The sequence below is a fragment of the Amblyomma mixtum genome, chromosome 10 (assembly GCF_055824585.1).
Source record: "Amblyomma mixtum isolate Tamu chromosome 10, ASM5582458v1, whole genome shotgun sequence".
Classification (NCBI taxonomy): domain Eukaryota; kingdom Metazoa; phylum Arthropoda; class Arachnida; order Ixodida; family Ixodidae; genus Amblyomma; species Amblyomma mixtum.
This window is the reverse complement of record NC_143021.1, coordinates 32,405,894-32,425,280: the sequence shown is the minus strand read 5'-3', so window position 1 is coordinate 32,425,280 and position 19,387 is coordinate 32,405,894. Positions and strand designations below refer to the sequence as shown.

Sequence of the window (19,387 nt, the reverse complement as noted above, 5' to 3'; positions counted from 1 at the left end):
GCATGAAGCTCTCCTCAAGAAGGAAGCTTTCGAAACCTTGGCCGTTTTAAGAAAACAAACCTCTGTTCTTCAAGGCCTCCGCAAAACCAATTCAAAACTGAAAAATCACAAAGAATACATTGGAAAGATTTCCTCAGCAAATAACAAAGGGACGACAATGTAATAAACCTGCCAGGTTAAGTGCACACAAGGAATTGGGGAACAAAAACAAAGGAATGAATTGAATTGGTGCTACACCAGTCCAAAAAACATAACAATACAAATCCCTGCAAAAGGTCCGAAATATAGAGAAGACCACTGAGCGGGAAAAAGATGCCATAGAATGACTAGCAGCTGCTCTCAAGAAGATTTATATACTATGCTGGCCTGTAAAATAGAGGCTGCTCTGAAGCAAATCCTTTGAGGTCACTCTTTTGCGTTCACCGGATGTTCTAGTTTTTAAAGTTTTTGCGTTGTCATTTCTTTTACGCGCGCGTCCAATGTTAAGTGCGCAGATGCAGAACTGTTCCCAACATCATTGGGTTGCACGACGACCTTTCTGCGACAAATGACACTATTTGCCCACAATTTTAATTGGCAGCTGTGCAGATATAAGCCCTTTATTCTTAATAGTAATTTCTTCATAGGGGACGCCGGACGTCGTTTAGACCAGTGCTAAACAAGCTGCCTTTGGCGTTTCTCAGAATCTCAAGCTGCCTACCAGTGTACTGCTTCTATTTGCAGCAAGGCGCTTAAAACGTCTATCAAGTGCCATGTCGTTCCTAGACGCACCTTCCAAGAATGTTCGGAATCTCACATTCTCAGCTCTACGATCGCTCCTCCCGATGCTCTGGATCCTCTCCCTGCACTTGTTCGGCCTCCTGCTGCTACCTCTGCTGCTCGTCTCCGCCAGAGCGCGCGAGATCTTCTTCGTGAATATCTACCGGCTGGGAACCACAATCTTTGCAGATAGCATCGCTAAGGCGCGACGCCTCGCTCTTCAACCGCTCGCTTCGTTAGAGTCCAGCGACCCACTACTAAAAGAAAGGGCCACGATAAGGCTGCTGGAGATCGGAGCGGGACACGGAGCTAACTTCCGGCACATAACACGCAGCATCCAGTACACCAGCGTGGAGCCCAACCGGGAGTTCGGCCCAGCATTCCTGGAGGAACTGAAGAACAACCCCAAGGTAATGACAGCGTACCTTCAGCCGTAAGCTAAGCGCAGACAGAACGATTAAATGTCTTTTAGGGCTAGTTAAACGAAGAGGAAGCTTTTAACTATGGAGAAAGGTCAGTTTTGAAAAATACAAAGCATCCTCATTAGGAGGCGTTGAATTCAATGTCTATATCAGCAGGAACAAAATCGTTGTAGACCAAGGAACTCACGTGGATTTATATTGCAGCACAAATAATCTTTGGCGCCTATGACACAGGCAGTGCTGCCGAGAAAATGCATTTGGCACAGTTTACGAAGGCGCAAGAGGGCAAAGGCTTTCAAGCAGTTAAAGAAGAAAAAGCAGCAGGTGAGGATCAAGTAACTGCAGATAGAGGGTGTTCAAACTGAGCTTTCCAAAATTCTTAAAAATAGGCGCTGAGACGTACGCGAAATCCGCCTCTGCACATAAGCTATGCGTTCAAGGGGTGCATAAAGTGAGACGACAATCATAACTCAGTAATTTAAATAGCTAAAATCAATGAATGAACTTTTTAAATGAGTGCAGTAAAGCGGCATACTTATATTAGAAAACTAGAGGCAGTCACTATTCTGTTTGGTAGAGTGATGCTAGCATGCGTGTTTTTCGGGATATTCGCTTGCAATTTTCCACACAATTTGCTTAATTCCCCATTCAAGGCGCTGACGATCGGCGCCGAACTCCGCACGGCGTGACGTGGCTTTCTGTCGGCGAACGGTGTAGAGTGACCGGTGAAGGTAATTACCGCTCACCTTTCACTTTTCACAAAGGGAATGGAAGTAACGCCCAACGCAACAGTAGCTTCATACTAGGGAGGAGTTTAGCGTCGAAGCCACCGCACTGCGCGGCGTAATTAGGCGAAGTGTGGGGCAAAAGAGCCAATAACAGTGGAAGCGAAACTACGTAAAAAACGCAAGCATTGCAGTGGTATTCTTTCTTTCTTCAGGTTGAACTTGAACGGTGGGTCCAAGCCTACGGTGAAGACATGTCCCAGTTGCCAAGCGGCCACTACGACGTTGTTTTGTTCACCTACCTGCTGTGCTCAGCGAAAAATGGAAAGAAGATACTCGAAGAATCAAGGAGAGTACTTGGCAAGGTATATGTCGTATTTCAACAGGATCTCAATGGGGGTGGTATTCTTATGTTCTATGAGTAAGAGTGCAACAGGCGGCTGTTTGCACGTGTGCTAAGCTGAAGACAAAAATGCACAGATATAACAGCCGGAGACGCTTTCCACTTGGTGCGAGATTATTTCTTGGAGGCAAGTTTCAAGGCTGGAGATTTAAAATGCTTGTTTTTACAGAAACATTACGTATAAGTGATTTCAGACAAGATAATAAGATGGGCATACAAAGATTTCTTGCTTTTTGTTAAGCTTTTGTTTGTACATTTGTTATGCGCCTTCTTTTGGTATAGAATATTTTTAGTTAAATTTCAGTTTATAAATATAGAATATAACACTCTCCTACTCGAACTTTGGACCACTCATACTCGATTTTGCGTCATTGTTTAGAACCCTGTAAAATACTTGTCTAGCAGGACCAAAGTGTTTCTCTACCTATTCACTATATTCTAATCTGGACACTCTAATACTCATCTATGGATTGCAACAATAAAATAAGCAGCGTGCTTCCTTACCATCAGCCTAGCCGACATGGGCCGCCCTAGGCTGGACTTCGTGCTCATGCTATAACTGGCCGGCAGTTGGCCCGTTCCAGCTCCGTGACAGGGCGCTTATCAAGCATGTAATAACGCTCGAGTGATATTAGCAAACGTTTAAGAGGGTGTTTAACATTTCATTTTCAAGTGATGCACAATAAGGTAAAAGTACTACCCTGAGAGGAAGTACGACATTTCATTCAATTGTGTGCCACACATTGTGTTGGAGCTGGTGTAAAACCTACCGAAGGTGAGGCCTGACCTTCATCTAGAGAACCCAGTGATTAGTTTCGAATATCGTGGATGCTAGCTTCCGTATACGAGTGCCTTTGAATTTACTTATCACTATGAATGTCGTTGGGAGATGGAAATAAATTGCAAGTTGCACACATTCTAATCCAGATTAGGACATCTACGTATATATTAACCTAATGGCATTCACTTCGCCATGGAGTTTACAACAGCATATCCAGTCAATATTATTTACCAGCTGAGCAGAATATCAATGCCCTCAAGAATATATCCTGTGAGGGCATACGAACAGTGAGCGTTTCGCCCATTTCGAACTTTTAGAAGGACGCTCCGACTGCGTGCGGAGCATTGCTCTCATTACTGCCCTGTCGACAAACGATCCCACTATTTCCCAAAATCCCCTCTTTCACACTGACATGACTGCCTTCTGCAAGTAAGAGAGGTTCGAGATGCTTAGCCAACGTTAGAAATAAAGTGGTTCCTTCCCCCGTTTGCCAGATATGAAGAAAAAATCGTTAAGATTTTTTAAAGGTGAAATTGTCCTCACTTATCTATTCATATAGTTGCAGCTCCTAAAATATTACTATGATACAGAAAGAAAAAAATTCGAACGATGTAGTTATTGACAGAACGTGGTCATACGAGAAGAATGGTACTCGATTTGTTCGAACAATGTGGAATAAGTGTATGACAAACTTTTATGCTATACACAAGTCAAAAATGGAATAAAAATTTGCTTGGAGCATTAACAGACAGCAACTCGTCCGTAGGGCGGGCATCTCATCTTCCTTGAGCACGTGGCGTACCCAAAGGGCACATGGAAACGAGTTCTTCAGAACCTGATGACCCCTCTCTGGGCCTTCCTTTGCTGCAACTGTCACCTCAACCGGGACTCTGCAGAACTCGTCAAGACTTCTGGTTTTTCACGTCTCACCATTCATTACATTGATGTATCCATGAGCACTGTATTAAGCCACCAAGCTTACGGAATCGCCGTCGCGTGATTCAAACGCAAAAACCTGGCCTCTATTTTTCTACATGCTCTCTGGAATAAATATACGTATTTATCCTCGATGTTGCTGTTTTCCTCACTGGTCATGGCACATCCGATGTGGGGGGATTGGCCAAGGTTTGGTGGCGAATGTCACAGGCTATCAGAGAAATGGTCGCGAGGAAAAGAGAGGCTTGAAGCAGAGAAGTAGATGAGTGTAATGACATAAAATAACGTTAAATAATTCAACAAAAATAAAGAAGTACACTGTTCTGAAGTATCAGGAAAAAAACATTCTTTTAGATATGCAGGACAACAATTAATCTTCCATTTGCAAGAACGTAGTCGTGAAGGCATGCGCAAGCCCTACCTAACGTGTTTCTCCAGGCGCTCGAACCCCACGAGAAACGAACCGGAAGTGACGCAGCCAGCCTGTTGACGCTGCCACCAGTTGTTGGCGATGATGGGTCGGTTCGTTGTCGTTGCTAGCTCGCTGCTGCTGCTGCTCGCTTGACGGAACCGTGGTCAAGCTTCGACACCCGTTCCCACCACCACCAGGACATGAGTGCCCTCAAGTCGAAGAGTTAAGGTGATGGGAGGAAGATTACAAGAGTGTTTATTTACATCTTTTTACAAGCATAAGAGACTGAAGTGAGGCTCCAAAAGAGGCTTGAAGTGAGCTGCTCTGCCGCATTCGTTCTCGACATTTATACTGTTCGCCTTCCCTAAATTCCCTAGGTTGAGGACGCCCACGCCGGGGTGGGAGGGGCCCAGATCACAAACAACACAAACTTGCGCACACCACTGCACTTAGGGCCACGCCCCCGTCACATGTGGAGTCTGAGGGAAAGAAGGTTGTCGTCGAGGTAGCGTTGACTGCGGTAGGTGATGGCTTCCGGCCAGTCGAAGGTTTCTGCGGGTCACCGACATCTGCTGATAATCAAAGACACCCGCCGCTCGAGGCCGGAACAAAGAGGTCACGAAAAGGCCAGAAAGTGGTTCCTCGTGCTTGGGTCGGAGATGATGCCCGCCAGCTTGTCGCGGTGCTTGGCACAACAAAGAGCAGCCGGAGACGAGGCCCTTTGTTCCCTGGCACGGTCACGGCAAATGGGGAAGATAACGTTCGTCTCCCCGAGGCGGCGGCGGCGTTCTACACGTGCAGGCACTTTGTGAAGGGGGTCTGGTTTTGGTCCTGTACTCCAACCGGGCGAACTCCGTAATTGAAGTCAGCTGTCACCTGGGTCCTCTCAGTGCGTACGGTCCAAGGCGGCAGGCCCGAAAGTAATCACGCTGAAGTTGCCCGCAGCTATGCACAGTAGAAACAGGTGTGCTGGCGGCCACCCGGCGAGACTTGTTGACGTCGATCTTAATAAGCCACAACCTCGAAAGTGGTACCTTCAGGTCAGCCTTTCTCTAATGTGCGAACCGCCGGCAGGACAGCAGAAAATGTTCTGTTGTTTGAATTTACGCGCACGTGTCACAAAGGTTTGTTGTAGCGAAGCCACATCTGCATAAATATAAATTTAGGTGAGGAATGTGTCATTGAGACCGCACACAGCTTTTATTTACATGACAGATCATTCAGAGGGTACTTTCACTGATTAAAATCCGCTTTATTCAGCAACAAATTACTGTAGCTGGCTAAGATGTGGTGGAAACCGCAGGAAATGGGAAATCGTCAACAGGATAAAGTGAGGTGCGCGCCATATTACAGGGGCACTGAGAGCCGACCTTACAAGTAATTCACTGACCTCGTGAAAATAGCCACCCGTATGACCAGATACCAGACAAAACAGACTTCTCTCACAGTGCGTGCGAAAAGAAACCTAAGGGAACGATTCAGAACAGTTTTCGTAGTTTGTGTAGTTTGCGGTACCAGAGAACAGGACACAAACCATTCGAGCATCGGTCTTAGTAAGCCTTATAGAGAAACAGCCATGTCTTGCTATGCTTGCTGAATTTTTTATTGCCTACTCGTGTCAAATGACCGAGCGCGCGTTTTCATTAACGCATATATTCTTAATATGCGGGAGCCAATCCAAACTTGTGCCATAAGTAACGCCTGAATATCTTATAGACGCCACGAGTGGAATTCGGTTGGAGCGGTAGACTAGCGAGATGTACAAAGGGGCCCAGCGGAGATGCAAGCACGTGGCTTTTCTGACAATAAGACATGCATTATTCTGGCCAAACAATTTTTGCAGTGCATTTAAATATGGCGAATTTTGAAGCGAAAAGCTTCACTACGCGGGTCAGAGCTGAGCTTCGTGTAAGCCGAACTGGTGAGTTGTGCTCATGCGCCACACCGACTGACGTCACACGCCGCGCAGGTGGCCGCTCCTCGCCGCTGCAGCAGCCGTCGCCGCCGCCGACTCCGCCGCCTGACCTTTCGGCGCAGACGAGGGCTACTGGGCATGTGCGTCGCCTCCTCGCTGTCGGTACAACTGCGCACTTCGCCTCCTCGCCCAGCATTTGACCTTTCGTTGCAGCCGCGTGTTACCCGCGTCGCAGCCGGCAGCCCTCCTCTGCGCATTCCTGTGGGCAGTTTTAACCGCGCCGATTTCCGTCTCCTCCTCCGCCTCCGTACAGGCAGTGTGCGGAGGGCCGTCAAACCAAGCATAACTGAAGCTTTTCGCTTGTATATCCAGGTTAAACCAGAGATAAAGCAGTGCCTGATTATTTGCGACCTTTCTAAAGATGGCAGCCTACAGTTCCTTGACGATCGGCTTTTTCTGAGTGATGCAAGCGTTTGCTATATGCACCAGCCAAGGTATAAAAAAGAAGATTTCAATTTTAATTCGGCCCATTCTAAATTAGTAAAGAGGCGCATCGCCAAGACAAGCCTTAGTGCTGCCCTGGGCAGGTCGTACTCACACGAGGGGATTGAAATTGTGCACCTTCAGGTAGATCGCATGACGAGAGCAGGTTTTCCTAGAGAGCTCGTAACATGCGTTGCTGAAGGATTGTTAAAAATGATAAACGCTGGCAAACAGGCAACGACGACATAACTACAAGCTTTTGAATAACACCATGAATAAGCTCTTGAGCGGGCTAGGTGGGCGGAACTGCCCTGTATCCACCAGTTGACACACCGCCTAAAGAAGGTGGCGCAGAAAGGCAAGGTCCGAGTTGCGCTTACTGCACCAGATCAACTCGGGAAACTGTGCAAGGCTGTTAATGGTGCCTCAAAAAAGTAAAAACCGCGTTGTCCAATAAAACAACAAATGTCTTACGTGGCTTGACAGGCTAATGTGGACTAAAGAATTCCCTTGTCATGTGTTAATGCTACATCGGCAAAACCGGCCGTTGTATCACTGTTGGGCTAATAGAGCACAGGCTCACTGCCGAGGCACTCTCGGGTTCGGGACACTTGGCGGCACATTGCAAACACGGTGAGGACAAATCTGCTCCGATATATAATAAGACACGGGTCATATTTTCAAGCTCAGATCAGAAGGAACGTCAAATACTGGAAGCCTTCCTCATTTACGTGGAGTGACAGCTTTGCGCAAGCAACCCAGGCTTATCATTCTCATCGAAAGAATTACAATTCTTGAACGCCAAGGTGCCGTTGCACATGCGCTTTAGGGTTTGATCTTTTGTACTTTTTTTTGCCTCTACATTGAATGTGCCTGTCTGGAATAAAACCAGCTGATGTCTAACGTTCGTGGTGGTGTTCTCACTTCTGCCCTTGTCTTTAGCGCTAGTTATCATGGCCTTGAATCTAAGTTTTGGGGTGGTCTGGAAAAGGGTCAAAATAGAAAATTTTAAAAACGATATTATCAAGAGCGGGTGACTGTTGGCATAAAACATGTCTATTTTGGGTGTGCAGACAGAGCGTAAAGTCGGAGCTGGTGTTCTTTAAACTGCTTTTTCGCTGCCAAAACCTCATCCGGTGATGATCAGGTAAAATAATTAAGAAAACTGTTCACGCAATAACTGCAGCTATGATAACTAGAACAACAATTTTAAGCGCCAATTCCTCCGGCATTACACGTGGTGTACTAGTCACTGTGAAGCAAAGTGAGAATTGACACACCAAAATGACGAAAAACAGAGGCAACGATTAACATGCTGCTCAACATTGCAACGTACGAAATAAATAATGTGTGGGCACAACGATTGTTTTAATTCTGTGTAAATTTACACAGTAAAATTCTATGGCTGTGGTTAATTAAACTGCATAATTTGTCCTGCAGGCGGAAAAATGGTACTGTAGCCAAAGGAAGCGTTTATAAGTGGTTTTCATATAAATGTCACATATAACATGCATTACAGCGCGATAGTTGGAAACCTTAGTCCTAGAAACCAAAATTAGGAGCCCTCCTTGCAGCCTCTTTGCACAAATCTAATTATTGATATGATGGTATCGCCTGCACTATAACTGTATTACTTACTAAGTGACTTGATACTGGTAAAGACTGCAATATAAACGGGAATGGTATGCAAATACTGAAAAAGAGCACTGAAATTTTCTCATACATTGGTCTGATTATCTAAAAATTCATTTTATACTCACCTGCCCGGATTCCGTAAAAGTGGCTTCCGTTTTCCGCGTTTACGTTTTGAAAAAAAAAACGGAAACCCCAACGATCTCAGTAACTAAAAGCAAACTTAATTTTAAAGGCTGCATCATCATGCTTATCAAGAAAAGTCTGGCCAAACTTATTTCACAATTTCAAAGTCAGAGGTATAAATCTGGTAAACGTGGTTTTCAGGGCTAGCAATCTAACACTTCTGCAATCTTTCCCCTATTCGAAATCATAAATTAAGCGTGTAATAGCAATAGTAAAGCAATAAGCGCATTCTTACGCATAAAAATGCATTAGACAGTATAGAATACGCGATTCTCAGTATACAGCTTCAAAGAAATGGCAGCTAAATGGTATTTTTTTAGCCCTTACCAAAGAGTCGTTTTGACAGCCATGCCTCAAACCTGTAACTAGTTTTTATATATGTGTCACACGGCCCAGTACCTGGATCTACTCGCTATTCTTTTTAGGAGAATGACCTGCCCCTATACCCTGAAAATCATTTGTTGTCAGGTGCGGCGACATTACGGCTATGGAGGCTACCGTCGAATCACTGCAGGCTGCTTAAATCTCAATAAATAAAGCATTGAAAAGGGTAAAACTGTCTCTAATCACAGCGTTAGGCGTGAATAAACCTAAATACGTTGTTTTTAAGCCCGCGAGAATATCGTAATGCTGCGTTCCCATTGCTAAAAATATCTCAGGACAGGTCGACATAATTATATATTTAAGAGCTATTTTAGACCAAGGCTTGCCCTTACAAAAATGGATATCAACTTTCTTTAGAATTTGTATTAACATTCTATTGACTCTAGTAACCTTGTAGTAACTTTTACATTCTATCAACAATTGTTCATACAACGTTGGTAGAAGTTACTTCTTTGTATGTACTCCTGTCAATAGAAAGTTACTAGAAAATCTGGGTGCAGTTTGACACGTTGAGAGAATGAAATGAACAAACTGCATGGTGTTCGAGGTGATTAACACTATCTTGTTCGCATAATCGTGACGACATCTTACCTGATTGCATGGTGGAATCTGTTGCAGCTAGTAAACAATTTCACTATATCGAAAAGCGACCAACATTATTCACATCAAATGCGTTTGGAATGTAATCAGGATATAGGAAAACGTTTTAAAACAGAAGATATATTCCATTTTAATACTTTATGTTCTTTACGGACTGCTGTGAGCAGAAATACTCTAGAAAGTGACAAAACATTTTTGGTCATGCGAATAGATGCCTCAAATCATGTACTGTAGGCGAACACTTCAAAGCTATTAAAACGACCTTGAACATGAAACAAACATTACACTCACATTCCCTTAGCCGAGCATATTCTATTAACATTCGTTGATAGGAAGTTCATACAATTTCCTTACTGCTTTCTATGTACTGCTGTCAGTAGAAACATACTAGACACCGACAGAACGTTTTATAATGAGAATAAATGCCTAAATTAATTAAGTACTCTAGCCTAACATGTCAATGCAACTAAACCAACCTTGAACCCGAAACAAACATTTGCAGTCACATTTTCTTAGGGCATATTTTATCAACTTTTGTTGATAGAAAGTTCATACAATTTCCTTACTGCTTATATACTGCTGTCAATAGAAATATACTACGAACCGAGAAAGCATTTTGGTGATGCGAATAAACAAATAAAAGCCTAAAATAATCAAGTACTGTAGCCGACAACTTCAAAGCGGCAACTTAACTAACCTTGAAGACGAAAAAAAAATTTGCAATCACATTCCCATAGCCGAGCACGCTGTGGATTTTTAGAGATTTCAGTTCAATTTTCTCAATACTAGCTTTACTGCTTTCGCATTTTCGAGTGCGGGAAAAAGGGCAAAGTTCATAACAGAACATTTATCCCGAAATTCAGAAACGTGCCTTGAATTGAAGACATTTAGTGATAATTTTTGATTGTATAAAGTCTACGAAAAAAGTTACCAGCAAACGAAATAATTTTGGTACAAAGTGAATGAATTCATAGAATACTCAAGTATTATTGCCTCGCACTTCAAGGAAATTAAAATAACTTTAAGAAAAAATAGGAGCTAGTGACATATTGTGTTACATAAGGGCAATGACGACTTCGTTACAGCGAATCAGTTTTGCTGATGGCTCATTCTACACGAAAACAATGCTTTCTGCTGCGTATTCGTCTTAAATTCTGTACTCAGGCAGTCATTAAACAGATTTAACATTTCAGAACTAACAAAGAATTTCAGCAGAGCTGTACAACAACTCTGCCAATTCGAAACACGTTGGTGTTGCTATTGTTGTAATTCTTGATAGGTCTTATTTTAACGTGCAGTTGAACAGTGATGTACCGTACGACGGTGCTAAAACACACTAGCATTAAGAGCGTTTCGCTCTGAGGTTTCAGAGGGATTATTGTTGCGAGCTACAAAAAAATTCAAGTTTAGCACTGTACCGATGTGTTTCCACACTCATTGAATGACACGTTCTCGCTAGCCCAAATGGCGCCCAAATTATATCACCAGCTTCCTGAACCTGCACCGCAAGCACACTTTCCCTGCACACTGCCCGCCACGCAAAAGTTCCCGGTACACTTTATGCCACTCCACGTGGGAGCGCCCAATTTAAACCCTCGCACTACCCTCCTCCTCGAGCGACCAGCAATGGCTGATCGCACGGGACTGAAAAATCCCGCGCGAAAAGGGCCGCACCGCTTCGCGCTCTGAGTAAATTCTGTGTAACGTGTGCAGGCTTACAGCTTCGAGAACTCAAGTTGCTTCGTTCCTCAGCGACTGTACATGCGAAATTTCAGGCAAGGCAATATTAATTTTTATTCATGTTCGGCGGCCGATACTATAAAAAGAAGTATAGAGAAACAAAACAGGTAACAGCGGCCCGCTGTACTCAACTGCGGTAACAAGGGCTTTGCATGAGGAAGGTGCACGGCAATTGGAGCACTATGAGCCCTAATTCTTGACTTGTTACATTTTTCGGTAGTACTGAGCCACAGAGGAGCTTCCAGTATGGAAAAAGCTAGGGTGAGAGCAGCCCCCACTTTGAGCACCGCTAAAGCACAGGCGCAGTGCCTCTTCCGCATCTTCACTTGCATCTCCTTAAACGCAAACACGGTACGAAGCTGTGGCGAGGGAAAACGTGGTGATAGCTGTATTTTCTATCTTCCCGTAATGCAATGACTAAGGAATCCTGGAATAAAGTGTTGGGTTTTAACGTAGTCATACGGAGTAGACGCGCGAAAGCATGTGTTCATTCTTCGCCTTTTCTTACTGCCATCAGCGGACGTGAGGCCGAGCCGAGGACCGCGTAAGGGAGGCAAAAAGCAATCAAGGAAGCACACAAAAAGACTACGGTAGCGCGACTGTCGGCGTGGCTCGCTCGAGCAAAGAGAGTGCAAGGTGTCCAATGACGTGATATAAACACGCACAAAACAGAGCCGATGCTGCAGCGCAGCCTTGAAAGTTTCGCGCGTCACGCTAGAGCGGCGTGCGAACGCTCGTGTTCCCTAGGTACACACACGTACACTAAATCGTATGAGCCAAGCTGTGTAGAGTACGCTAAGCCACACAATATGCGAAAATAAAACCGAAACCAGTAGCGTTTGGCAACATCATCATCATTCCTTATTCTGCGACGCAGTTACGGGGAGCTGAGTTATAGCCTTAGAACTAGGCAGACAGTGCAGCCGTGCAGCGGCTGCGGCTTTCCTGGCCCCAGATGCGTCGCCTGTAGCTGCCCGGCATGCTGCCCGGTTTTCAAAGCTTTCGTTCGCAGCGCTGCCAGAAACAGATGGTTGTGAGTAGTCGCATTTTTTCACCTCAATCATTCCAATTTGCTGACTTTGTAATTGAAACAAAATATTTTGTCGTTTAATGCAACAAGTTCGTGGCAAAAAGGGCTTTATCAATTCTTTTTTTAATGCGTGTAAAGTTAGGCGACATTAGCGCCACCTTTCCGTTCGCTAGCGGCGGATTGCGAGTCTCATGTTGGCCGCGCGCTACACTATCTCTTTTAGGACGCTGAAACGACTCTTTGTTGGCGGGGTGCGACGGTTGTGAAGTTCTGCGTGCGTTTCTTCAGTTTGTTTGTGTTAAATGTGCTGCCTCGTTAGTGTTGTGGTAGTGTGACTGAACTCGGAAGGTGACAGATGGCTCCAGTGCTGCGGAAGACGTTCTTACGCGCACGCAGTGCTCAAAAACTGCTCTGACGTACTGCACGCAACCACGCCGAGAGCGGCCGGCGCCCGATGCCCGATAGAAGAAACGGCTTGCCGTGAACGTTGACAAATGTAAGTACAGAACTGGAAAATGACTTCTGCGATGTGTCGGGGGTATGATTGAGGGCTGCGAATGCATTTGGGTTGGTCTTCACGCCTTGTTCGCAGTGAGGTGCAAAATGCGGGCACCACGCGATCGTTTGCAGAGAGAAGGTGTTCTGATACGCTCGCTTGCCAACTATGCAACTTTTAACCTGCCGCCTCACGCTCTTTGCGTCAGCTCCTCGGCGCACGAGTTATGTGATAGAATTTGGTTGCACGCCGAGAACTATGGGGTGCTGCTTGATTCGTTATTCCGACTGCACAGGAGCAGCGCGTGAAAAGGAGACCATAAGAACGAAAAGTGCTTGTAGCGGCGTGCGTCTTTTGATTCTGCTGGCTGAGTGTTTACTGGATAAGGAGCATTGCCCGTTCTACGTCGCAGTCACATCAAGTGCTGTGTTTCTTGATAGTTCTGGTCAACGAAACGACGATTAAAAATAGCAGAACCATTCCATTGCAGTGCAGCTGAGGTAATCGCACAATGGAAGGTTTGTTGTCATTTTATTTTTTTACGTTCACTACATTTATGTCATTCCGCCATTTTCAGTCTGAAGCGATAAAAGTATAACGTGATTCGCGAATAATAGCTTTAAGAAAAGTATGACAAGCATTGTAAACCATTTTTTTGCTAACTATTGGAGGCATAGGTAATTAACCATTAGCCTCCACTCATGAACACATTGGACAGAACAGCTAGAGGTTGTAATGGGATGTGGCTTCTGTGATGTTTATGAAAGCATGGCTCTAATGCAGCCTTTCTTCAAATGCACCCGCAGTCAAGCCCTGTACAGCTGCTCCACCGGTATCATCACGCTACTTTTGCACCAGCTTTCTTCTGTCATCGAGCCAATGCTACCTCAACCAGAGGCAAATGACATCAAGACCTGCTGGTTCAGCCTATCAGCCATTGACACTGGATATCAAGCATGTGCCACTTGTAAAAGGATAGGTAGACAAGTGGGTATATTTTCCTTGTCTTTTTTAGCCTGCCAAAAATCTTCTGGTCCAGGCTCCCTCTCTCTTTCGTTTTTTTTCTTTGAAAAGAGGACCAAGAGAAAGGGAAAAGATATTGCGGGCATCATGAAAGCACTCCCCTAGTCAAGTGCATTGTGTTATAGTGTGAAATGCTTTTTATAGTTTTTTCCCTCATGCCTGTCGTGCTTGGAAATCTTGACCACAGTATAGACCAAATTAAAACAATTATCTGCTTCATGACCTTTATACAGCAGTCTAAACGCAGCAAATAAATTTTATAGGTTTACTTCAGCAGTACCTACCTCTTGCAAGGTATGGCATGTTTGAAGTGAACCAGTGATGTGATAGGCATGGCCTAACGGGCAATGCATAATTGAATATTGGCGTTCAAGTGGAGCACTCTGCTTTAGAAGCATATTTGTTGCTAGCATCAATAATTAATACCTTACCAGGCTATCCTTGCATTACATGAAACCCTGTAAAGCTTATATTTTAGCTGTACAGAAGAAAGGTGCTTATTCGATGTCATGAGCATTGCTGAGGTTTTCTTTCACACTCCCTTTGTCACAACTGACTGCACTGTACAGTTGAAATGCATTTGGAATTGAGTATTGGTGCATTGTTATTTTTATTCATGCCGACGTTCAGTTACTGATTGCATTACACTAGCTGAGCCTAAGTCAACAAATATTGCTGTGACCTTAACAAGACCCCTGGCTTTACTTGAACCGATGCATTTGATGTTGCCTTTCTCCCGTGCCATCAAGGTTTGTAATAAGCTGTGTAAATAACTTAATTTACTTTCTCGAGGTATTTATTGCTGCAATTAGTGACAGGTAATTTCCTAAAGAACAACCTAAGTGCACATTTTTATCTTCTTTGGAACACTTGTTTGCTTGTTTCCCTTGTATTCTTAACTTAAACAGATATGAGCAGGCCTCAGCACTGGAGGGATGTGCTGCGGGACAAATAAAAACTACCAGTCCAGCTGCTCCCTTAGGGGTACGTTTCTGAGGCTTTTATCGCTTGTAGTTCTATGCAGATTTACTTACAAGTATTGTATCTGACGCAGTGTGTGCCTTAATATTTTGATTCATTTGCTTTAGAGTGTGCCACTCTTGCCCTGACGAACTTGCTCACCTTTGTACTCTTTGTTCATACATTTTCCCCTAACACCTGGTATAGCTCCAAATGATACATTATCTACAGCAACATGTGCATTATATTGCAATGTCTTTGTTCCATCACTTTTGAAAACAAAAGCTGCCTGAATTTTTGTGCAGACAAATCAGAAACACAAAATAATTTTCATATTTGATGGCCTGCATGTTATCTTCATATGACTGGAATGGCTAAATATCTCTTCGTGGTAGCCTAATTAGGTGTAGCACGTTAATGTCAGTTCCTGTGAATATCATTCAGTCTTCGAATGTGGGGGCAGAATTGAACACAACAGCATGTTATAGCTTTTTCTTGTTCAAGGACGCATTACATTTAGTTCTAGCCTTGAGACTGCTGCTTATGCTATTACTCAGCAGCCTTATCAAACTCACTCGGAGTGCTGCATTTTAGTGCACATTTAACTGATTGTTGCTTCTCCGTGTTTGATTCTATTAGAAGTTACTATAACTGTATACTTTGAATGTTTTCTTGTGCAGTTCTCTTGCTGCTGCAGTCTGCCATGGAGGAGGCTACCTCTTCGTGCACACGTCTCATCACTAGGACGCTACCTCTTCCGCTGGTGATGCAGACAAGTAACGACAGGGTTAATTGGAGAGGCATGGGAGAGGCCTTTGCCCTGCAGTGGGCATAGTCAGGCTGATGATGATGATGAACAACAAGCAGGCTGCCTGATATTGAGGACAAGTGTCAGGATAGTGCACCAACAAAGTCGCTTAAGCATTTCTGTGCTGATGCATTTTTATTAAAATCAGCTTATAGCTTAATATCTACATCCATTGGGACATTTAGCATATGTTTGGCATCTGTTTGACTTTTAATTCGCTAGTGTTTGCAGCCTTTAGTGTTGGTCTTAAGACAGTGTAAGCATTGTTTCACTGTGTGGGATTTTTTAGCTGTTTTGGAGAGATGTGTGTGTATGCATGCAGTTTTTTTCCACGGGTTTGTGATGTGGCTCATGGAACTTTCATGTTACAGAAGAAATTATTTCGTTTCTGTGTTGTACAGGAAAGTGAGCAGTATTTATATGCACCAGGTGTTTCAGGGAACAATAAGTAGTTTTCAAAAATATGGCTTTTACTGCATAATATTACCAGTGTTAGCAGACACCAGAAAGCCAGTGAGGTGTATTTAGTAAGCTGGTTAACTAATTTCTGATAATTAACTTTTTAACTAACACAGGTTTGCAACTGGTTGCAGTTAGAGACTTTTAGCCAGTTGTTCGTAGTAGCCATATCAGTTTCTGGAATGTACAAAACATGATTACTTTCGCCGCTGTGGCTCGACAAAATTTGGCTGCATCGTGCGAAAATACATGCGCTTTTGAAAGCACACAGGGAAAAAAACCCCTCCAGTGCATGTAACTGCTACAAATCTCTAATGGCAACTAGACGCCTAACTCTGATAGTGAAGGAATCATATTCTTAGCAGTAAGAAACACACATAACACCAAGACACACACACACAGGACACCCGCTAGACTTCAACTATTTTTACTGGACACTTGTACAACATAAATATGTATCACTGAGCACACGCAGGTGCCTCATCATCCGCAACAGGTCTAACTACGCCCTGCCCTCTCCTGCAATGCTTACGGTTGCGCCGATAAACAATCTCTTTTTCTGCCAACGCCAGGGAGGGAGTGCTTACACACGTCACCCGCCTCTTGAATACGAAAGACTTCGATAATTTCTCTTTCTCTTTTCTCGGCTCCCAGGCCTTTCGTATTCAAGAGGCGGGTGACATGTGTGTAAGCACTCCCTCCCTGGAATTGGCAGAAAAAGGGATTGTTTATCGGCGCAACCGTATGCCTTGGAGGAGAGGGGAGGGCGTAGTTAGACCTGATGCCGATGACGAGGCACCTGCGTGTGCTCAGTGATACATATTTATGTCGTACAAGTGTCCAGTAAAGATAGTTGAAGTCTAGCGGGTGTCCTGTGTGTGTGTGTCTTGGTGTTGTGTGTGTTCTTACCGCTAAGAGTATGATTCCTTCAAGCTGTTACCAACTAGCCCAACTTAATGTTTTAACGAAGTTTCTGATAGTGAAAAGGTTCATTAATAAAAATTAGCTAACCAGCTTACTACGTAAGACTCTTCACAAGTTTTCTGGTGCCTGCCAACACTGGTAATACTATGCTGAAAAAGCCATACATTCATCTCAAAATGCCTGTTTTTTGAAAATTACTTAGTCTTCCCTGAAACACCTCGTATATATGTAAAAAAAACCTAACGGGATTTAATTGACGACGTTTTGGTTGGAGGGCCAGCCGTTTTCAAGTGTACTACAGCATTTGAAGCACACAGCTTTTGTTTCGAATGATATACTATACTCGAAAAAGGCTGGTCCTCCAGCCGAAACATCGTAAATTAAAACCTGTTATGTTTTTCAATTGCTGTGTGTCAGTCATTGTTACTCAGAGGGAACTGAGGGGAAGTGTGCCGAAGGCAATATTCTGTTCCTCTACTGTTCTCCATAAAATATTTTGATGCATCGTGCATGTGTTGTAGCGCGTATGTACACTTGTGCACAATAAATGTAATCATTTGCATTTTGCTTCTATTATTCTTTAAGCACTCCAGGATAGTGTTCACAAAATGATTTTGAAGTGATAAAACTATGTTGGTAAAAGTGTTGTACTGTGTAGTTAACATACACTTTTCCAAAAGTTGATGTAGGAATTATACTTTCTTCGTACTTGAGTCTTTTGAATAACGGTGGCCAATTGTCGGAAGACCGTTGATAGGGTGTTGGTAGACATTGTCGGTATGTGGTTGATAAGAAGTGTAAAGACTTTCTATGTACTTCAGTCTTTTGGATAACGGTGGCCAATTGTCGGACGACCGTCAATAGGGTGTTGGTAGACATTGTCGGTATGTGGTTGATAAGAAGTGTAAAGACTTTCTATGTACTTGAGTCTTTTGGATAACGGTGGCCAATTGTCGGAAGACCGTTAATAGGGTGTTGGTAGACATTGTCGGTAAGGGGTCAGTAGGAAGTGTATACAAACACGATAAGGGGATGATAGGAAGTATAAAGACTTTCTATGTACTTGAGTCTTTTGGATATCGGTGGCCAATTGTCGGAAGACGGTTGATAGGTTGTTACTACAATGTACAAAGGCGTTTTAAAGACTTTCTATTCAATGTTGATAGGTTCTATTAACAATTGTCGAAAGACTTTCTAAAGAATGTTACTAAAAATTTTTGTAAGGGTGAACTCGACACTACACTCTGATATTTCTGATAAAAAGCTGTCCTGTACAGGGAAAATATACCTAAGCGCATAAATATTTATTTCTGGATCTTCCAATCACAGTTCCTATATTGTCCTCTGTCCTGTGGTTTACTTATTCTTCCGTTACCGATTGTTTCACCTTAGATGTTCTCCAGTTCTTAAAAATAGGCTTTTAATTTAGAAGAGAGTTCTTTTGGCACAGGGTTATCAGCATTGTTGCACGCTAGAATACCGCTAATATATGCTTAACAGCATGCTGTTCGTATTGAGTTGAATAGTATATATAACTATTACTTTTAGTAGTCTTATTTATTCAGAGGCGTGACGCCCACCTACAATAATATTTAATTCAGTCTTTAGAATTACGAACGCGCCGTTACGTTCGACGCTGTAGCTCAATAAATTCTGGCTGTTTCGATGAGTTGCGTTCACTGGAGGGGATCATTGTATGTCCCAGCGCTTATTTTTAAGAATTTCGCAAGCCTTAGATTGAGCACCCTCTGTCTGCAGTTACTTAGTCCTCTCCTGCTGCTTTTTCTTTCGCAGCTGCTTGAAAGCCTTTGCCATCTTGCGCCTTCGTAAACTGTGTCAAATGCATTGTCTCGGCAGCACTGCCTGCGTCATTAGCGCCTATATTATTTGTGTTGCAATATAAATACATGTAAATTTTCTTGTCTTCAACGATTTTGTTCTTATTTGTATACATGTTGCATCCAACGGCTCCTAATGACGATGCTCGGTATTTTTAAAAAAAGAAACTTTCTCCGTGCTTTAAAGCTTACTCTTCGTTGATCTAGACGAGAAAGACATTTAATATTTCTGTACGCGCTTAGCTTCGGGAAACATTTCTTGCTTCCGGCTAAAAGAACGCTGTCATTATATTGGGGTTGGTTTTGAGTTCCTCCAGGAATGCTGGGTCGAACTCCCGGTTGGGCTCCACGCTGGTGTACTGGATGCTGCGTGTCATGTGCAGGAAGTTAGCTCCGTGTCCCGCTCCGATCTCCAGCAGCCTTAGCGTGGCCCTTTTTTTTAGTAATGGGTCGCTGGACTCTAACGGAGCT

The 19,387-nt window shown here is 43.7% G+C and overlaps 1 protein-coding gene and 1 long non-coding RNA gene across 2 annotated transcripts; both read left to right on the top strand.

Moving 5' to 3' along the window:
* Positions 1–417: 417 nt before the first annotated feature.
* LOC149325550 (thiol S-methyltransferase TMT1A-like) lies at positions 418–4,090 on the top strand. Its single transcript, XM_089563710.1, has 3 exons — positions 418–1,169; positions 2,122–2,271; positions 3,857–4,090. Exons 1-3 carry the CDS (start codon positions 753–755, stop codon positions 4,088–4,090), a joined length of 801 nt encoding a protein of 266 aa, XP_089419836.1. The 5' UTR covers positions 418–752.
* An 8,517-nt stretch (positions 4,091–12,607) lies between these two features.
* Positions 12,608–16,542, top strand: LOC149325549 (uncharacterized). Its single transcript, XR_016285922.1, has 3 exons — positions 12,608–12,904; positions 13,711–13,891; positions 15,568–16,542. It is a non-coding gene; the product is annotated as an uncharacterized LOC149325549 (long non-coding RNA).
* The last annotated feature ends 2,845 nt before the right edge of the window (positions 16,543–19,387 follow it).